Below are 6914 nucleotides of genomic sequence, written 5' to 3'. Positions count from 1 at the left end.
TAATTTTCTGTACTCTGCAGTCTATTTACACCTACAGGCCAGTGGACATTCTTTCAGTGATGAGGATGTACACATCCTGGACAGGGAGGAACGCTGGTTTGAGCGGGGAGTCAAGGAGGCTATTTACGTGAAAAGGGAAAAACTTTCTCTGAATCGAGGAGGGGGGCTAAGGGTACATCTTTCACCATCTTACAATGCTGTGATTGCAGCCATTCCCCAACTCTCTGTGAATGGTACTCATGGCCATTGATCAGTGGTCTTTGATCAGTGGTTGTTGATCAATGGTCACGACAATTTGCATATTAATGCAAGAAACCAACCTCCTATTGTTCGCCAGTGGTGCTAGTTTTAGTCATTGTGCAAATGTACTCTTTAAGTGGTTGGGGAAACCTGCAGTCACTCATCACTTGGATGAGCGACGAGCAGAATCAATGTTTTGGGACTTGTTTGATTTCTTACCACTTCACTGAAAAACAGGTTCAAAGAGTTGAACTAGAAGGGTTATGCCTTCCAAATGTTGCAAAATCATGTTATTTATATGTTCTAGCTACCACACTAAGTGGCAATGCATAAAATATGACCAGTTATTTTAGAAATGTGTACATAAATGAAATAATGTGGTTCCTTGTCAAAAAAAAATTTTAGTGTTGTAAATCTGATTTAACCTTTAGAGAATTGTATCAGGGGTTTTATTTCCCTGGAAGGATAAAAAGACTAAGCTTACAATAAATGCATTTATTTTTGTTAAAATAAGTTAAGTGCCTGGCTGGCTCGTGACCTGGCCCCGGATAAATGGAAGAAGATGGATGGATAAAATAAGATAAATTAGGATTGCACCACCTCCACTGGTTTAAAATTAGAACAATCCTAAATTGCCATCATCGTAAAATGTATTTGCCATTAAGTAAGTATTGACTTACAGGGGCACCATGTACACATTCAGCAGTCTGGCCACTCAAAGACAGTAAAAAAGTAACTCCTGACAATGTTTCTATAAGGTATTTTTGTGCACTGCTAACTGAACCTTGAGCTATATTCATGTAATACAATTCTATTAGTACACAAGAAGCATGTGCCCTACTTCTGCAATGCTTTGCCTGCATGTGAGCTTGCGTCACACATCATGTGTCCAAGGTGCGCTCCAGGTAGTAAGCCAGTTGTATTTACCTGCTCAATTTCATGGATGACAGCAATGATCTGTGTGCTGCATAACTGAGGCAAACAAAGAAGAAAGATTTTTTGTTGTTTTTTTAATAAAGGATGCTCAGGAAGGCAGTAAAGAAAGCATCAGAATAACAAGATGAAATAACACTTGTACATGTAAGAAAGTGTGCATATGTATTCAAAAGGTAGCAAATAAATACTTCCTCTTTATTTTTCACAAGAATAAAATAGCTCTGTTTTCTTTTTCTATGTAAAGTTGCATTACATTTTCTGAAATTTCACCTTCACTCCATCCTAATGCATTCGAATAAAATCAGATGTCATTTGTTAGTTCAGTAAATTAAACAGCAACCACTATTGCGTCACTTGTTGAGGATCCACTGTCACAGATGTGTGACAAAAAATGAGAATTGGTAACTGTAATTTCATAGACCAACCATGTAACAAGTTGGTAACATATATTGTATGTGTAACTTGGCTGGATAAGGTCAATAAAAATATTTTACTACATTATCATTTAACATATTCTCAGACCTAAATGTATGATGACCCCTACACACTGAGGACATGTATTGGGTCTGTAAGGTAGGGGGTGCCAGACTAAACAGCTAAGGAGATAGACCGCGTTATCTACCAATGACAAAGTTGGTGGTTTGATCCCTGGATCCTCCAGTCTGCATGCTGAAATATCCTTGGCAAGATACTGAACCCCTAGGTGCCCGTGACTCATCCATCAGAGCAAGTGCGTGTGCATTAATGTAAAATGAAGTGCTTAAAAGCATAGAGTAAGAGTGCTGTGTGAAAGGCTGCTTGAGGCTTGTAGCCAAAGTTGCTTGGCTAGAATAGACTTCTTCGTCTGACAGCATGTGGTGTCCATGCACCTTACTATTTATCTGGTTTCACACATAATATTTGAACAAATTCATGAAAAAATAGCAATTTGATCAATTTAAGTAATTAATTATTGATGTTTATGAGTTAAAGTGACAGACTAGTGACCTGTTGCAGGTCTGCCCTGCTACTTGTCACAGATCAACTAGACCTCAAATTGGGTCTTCTTTCTCCGCAGCCAATGAGCACCAGACCCACACAGTGTCTTACTGTGATTTCACCAAAGTACTGCCAGCTAACCCGTTTATCCTGTACAAAACTACAGAGCATTTTCATGCAACATTTCAATAACACAAAATTTGTATACTTAGTTTGTTTTGCAGGAAACTTCACAATATGAAAATATATAATTCATTTAAACATTGTTTACAGATGTAATTCAAAATGGTAAATAGACTTCTACAGCACCTGAGCACTCAGAGTGCTTGATACAAATTGCCTTATTCACCCATTAATGCAAGCACTTTTTCTATGCTTTCTATCTTGGGTAGTATCTTGCCCAAGGATATTTGGCATACACATGAGTAGATAACCAGATGACCTGCTCTACCTCCTGAGCTACAGCCACCCCTTAATAATGACATTACATGTAATCTTTAAATCTACAGTTTATCAAGTGTCACTGAGCAGTCCTTACTTTTAAATATTACCTCTCTTTTTCCTCTCCTGTCTCTCTTACGTCTTTGTGGATCTCCCTGGGAAATACAGCAGGTGAATCTTTAGCTAGCAACACACAGTGCAACAGACTGTACACATACAGTTTGTATGTTCCCTGATATTTACTGAGTTATTAAACCTAAAGTAACAGGTCTGTTTTGAAAATGTAAGAAATAGAAAGTATAGATTTGCGTTAAAATGTGGAGAGTAAAACAAAAAAGTTTTCAGAAAAGTTAAATACCTGAAGATCTACTGTAATCTACAGTAACCTCTTAAACATCATAGGTCTCACTATCATTTTGTAAACCACCCCCCTTGAGTCAGTTGGCTTGTCACCTGCTCAACTGCTGATGGGTAGAAGACCAAGAAACAAGCTGCCTGCAGGTAAAAAGCTTTGTCCCAAAAGCACACGAAACTGTCAGGGTCAAGGAGCTGCTGGATAAGTCTAAAGTCTTGCAAAGGTCCTACGACAAGAGGAGAGCAACAACATACTGTCTTCCTCTAGCACCAGAAAATGAAGTCAGGATGCAACCTCATCTGGGCAATGCCAAATTGGCTCCTGCAGTTGTTGTTTGCGAATGTGCTGCACCCAGGTCCTACACTGTGGACTGAGGTGGGAAGGAGTTGTGTTGCAACAGCCAGCATCTTTGCGGGAGTACAGCAGTTCCAAAACAGTCCTGCAATTTTATAAGTGATGAGAATTGGACAGTCAACTGATATTTCAACAGGACCGGAAATGCCTTTACAGGTGTCCACTGAACAGTCAGCTGTGTCAGAAAAACAACTTTAGGACACTGGTCTTCAGGTTTCAGTGCCATACACCACCAAGTAAGGCAGAACGTTGAAGCCAACTGAAAGACTTGCTGTGTTGCTTGTGGATATCAGGGCTCTGGTCTGTGTTTCTTTTGAAGAAGGGAGGGTGTAATATATTGCTGTACTGGGAGTGCTGCTAATTTCCAGCTTGCTGTGACTGCTCCTTGGCCAGCAGACGGCAGGTGAGTGCTGCAGTTGTGTAGTGACTAAAATGGCAATAATCGATTAAAAAGAATAACCATCATCTCTCGAGCCCCTTGCTGTTTTTAGTAGCAGTTATAGTAAAATACATCTTTCACTTTGCTGCTGCTATCAATCTGTCACTATACCTGCACTCCTTTGGTTTCCATCATTTGCTTTGAATTGGATGAGCATTAATCTTATTTATAATCGATAGATCCAAAGTTAAAGCTGGAAATGGTGCATTATGTAAATTGCTTTTTTTTTTGCATTATATGGTCATCTTCAAATTTTCTGAGGCTTTAAGCAAGATAATGAAAACAACTGTACAACGCTGCTCTCTGTTTATAGCAAACAGAGCTGCAAAAAGTAGCAGCCTTTGTTTCTACCTGTTCATGTTCTGCAGATGACTTGCAGCAACAAGCTTATTTATCTCACTGCCCAAGGACCTTGTGTTTCGCGTGATAATAATTGAAGGGTGCTTTCCCATTTTGGCTCAAATAAGTCTGATGTTTGAAGGCATGCAGAGATGGAAAAACAAAACAAAAACAAAACCCTCAAATGTGTTAAACCCAACGAACAAGCAAGCCTATTCTGAAAATGTAATGACCAGAAAGGAGGTGTTTACATTCAGCTGTTGGGGGCAAAAGTCAAAAGTTATTCGAAAGCTAATAAAGTACTTCTACTTTGTTGCTTCCCACCACCTGCTTGCACACTGTGGTCCACTAGTGACCTATTGTAATTCGTCATTATCAGGTATTACCTCCTGAAAAGCCTTCAGCAGGTTCAAAACCAAGGTTATCATAAATATGAAATAGAAATATTAAATGAAAACCAGACCAAGAAAAACCCAAAACAAAACAAACTTAATTGGAAACAATTTTGTGAGCTTGGAACACTAAGCTAAAATACAATACAAATAGAGGAAATATCCTCAGCTTTAGTATTGGTTAGTCTATATGCAAACACACAAATCCTTGTGTACACTGTACATACAAATGTTTTCTAGGCTGAATTTGTTTCTCATCTACAAACTGCATCAGACCTTCTGTGTACCAACAAATAAGTGAAGTTTCAGAAAACCTTTTCAAATGGAATACTACTAAAAGCTTTAATTTTAATAATCATTGTTACGTTAATAATTATATTTAACTTACTGTCTGTGTAGGTTGTCAGTCACCCAGGTCATAGTAAAACAAGGAGTTTGGAAAGAAAAGCAACTGGACTTCTTTAAGTTTCTTGACGATGTTTGACCTCTCGAAGCTTCTCCAGTTCAGTTTCTTCAGAACTGGAGGCACTTTTTCTTTCCAAGCTCCTTAGATTCCTTACAGTATGCATCCCCTTCTTAATTTCCATTAGCAACAAACATGTTCTGTCAATGAAGGCCCAGGAAGACAGTCACTTAAATTTGTATTTATTCAAAGACAGAGATCCAAAACGTTTTCAAGTCACCTGATCATTTTCTTATGACTACTTTATGTTGCTGATAAATACCATCATTTTAATAAATTAAATTCATCAGTAACACAGGTCAGTATTAGTGTCTGTTCATCCTTTTGATATGATACACTTGCAGTATCATTACTAGATACAACATTTCATAGACACATAAATGATTCATGGCACCTGAATCAATGTGAAACGCTACAGTATGGCTTTTTTATTCCTTCCCGTGGAATCAGCGTGGCTTATGTTGCATCATTAGATCACATTAATTTAGTCTATTTGTTCCCTGACTGTTAGTGTTTTATCTGTTCAGGCCTATAATAGCCATACAGGATCTTCAAATGCTCACACACAGCATGCTAAAACAGCAGTATCCAAACAGGGCATGCATGTGTCACTGATGCTACACCACCCTCTGCCTGTGCCGCTGGCTCACAGGCAGTCCCGGTGGTTTGAGGGAGGAGGGAATGGGCAGCTCGAGTAGGCTGTCCGGAAAACTGGCAGGGCTCAGCTGCTGCAGAACAGTCTGCATGGCGCTGAGAACCAACGGCGCCGGGCTCCTTCCCGACAGGTACAGGTAGGTCTCCTCGCCTAGCACCTTGCTCCAGCGCTCCGATTCTCTAACCAGAGCTTCCTTCATTTTGAAGCGAACTTTTGGCATAAACAGGAGCAGGTTGTCCAGACACCGCCTTTTCTCCCCACTTCTGACCACCGTGGAGTCTCTGAGCTTTTCCAAAGTAATGTCCAGCGGTGTCAGGCCGTTGTGGTCTTGGGCGTAGGGGGACGCCCCGCTCCCCAGGAGCAAGATGACCGCCTCGGGACGCAGAAGCTCGCAAGCCAGATGTAGCGGGGTTCTTCCGTCCTCGATGTGAAAACACCCGGCTCGGTCCGTGTAGGACGGGGTACTGGCTATACGGTGGGTTTCTTGTAAGATGAGGCCAAGAATGTAGCGTCTGTCGTAGCGAACAGCCATAGCGAGGTGAGGCGCGGAGGACGGACAGGGGCAGAAGCGCTCCCCGGGTTTTGCTAGCGCTTCATCCGTGTATCGGCTGAGGAGGTACTGAGCGTACGCCTGGTGGTCATGAACTATAGCGTACAGCAACGCCTCCGACGGGCTGTAAATCCTCTGACCAGAGTCCTCGTCCAAGTAAAAAGTTTCCATCGTCCGCATGTCCTCCAACATCCAGACCGGCTTTAGGTCCCGCACGGCCCGGTAGAAGAGCAGCGAGAAGGACTTTCGATGCTTCTCGACGCTCCGAGCCTCCGAAGTGACGGTTAAAGAGGCCATGGCAACCCGAGTGATATAAATTCCAAGCACCTTACACGGTTTCATTCACAGAGCGCAGAAACTACCATTTTCCCAACAGAAGCTCGAGTCCAGGGACCCACTGAGTCAGTGTTTGAAATAACCGACATTCCTGTAGCTGCTGGAGCCCTCTGCAGTACTGTGCGAGGGCGCATGCGCACAGCGTACAAACGTCAAAAGGTTTTACAAACTTTATTGACAGTTGAGCTGTGAGCTGATTACAAGGGCTGTGTCCAAACTCGGGGGCTGGGCTGCATCCTTGGAAGGATAAAGGATAGACAAGTTACTTTGACATCTATGTTCAAGTGCATTTTGGTGCTGATGCTACGTTTACTAATCTACAACTTTTCGCAGCTCTTTAGAATAGAATAGAATAGAATAAACCTTTATTATCCCACGGATGAGAAATTTCGGTGTTACAGAGCTCTTACAGCAAGGGAAAATAAAGTATAAAAGG

At 41.4% G+C, this 6914-nt stretch overlaps 1 protein-coding gene across 1 annotated transcript; it reads right to left on the bottom strand.

Moving 5' to 3' along the window:
• Positions 1-5141: 5141 nt before the first annotated feature.
• Positions 5142-6605, bottom strand: LOC134643255 (ankyrin repeat domain-containing protein 9-like). The gene has a single exon (XM_063495533.1). The coding sequence runs from the start codon at positions 6482-6484 to the stop codon at positions 5555-5557; it is 930 nt and encodes a 309-aa protein (XP_063351603.1). The 5' UTR covers positions 6485-6605; the 3' UTR covers positions 5142-5554.
• Positions 6606-6914: the final 309 nt, after the last annotated feature.

The sequence above is a fragment of the Pelmatolapia mariae genome, linkage group LG15, assembly GCF_036321145.2.
Source record: "Pelmatolapia mariae isolate MD_Pm_ZW linkage group LG15, Pm_UMD_F_2, whole genome shotgun sequence".
NCBI lineage: Eukaryota > Metazoa > Chordata > Actinopteri > Cichliformes > Cichlidae > Pelmatolapia > Pelmatolapia mariae.
The sequence above is the reverse complement of the archived record's forward strand: the minus strand, read 5'-3'. Positions and strand labels throughout refer to the sequence as shown.

Bases quoted from the DNA above. Each gene is read 5' to 3' on its own strand.
- LOC134643255 (XM_063495533.1), bottom strand. From the start codon at position 6,484: ATGAAACCGTGTAAGGTGCTTGGAATTTATATCACTCGGGTTGCCATG.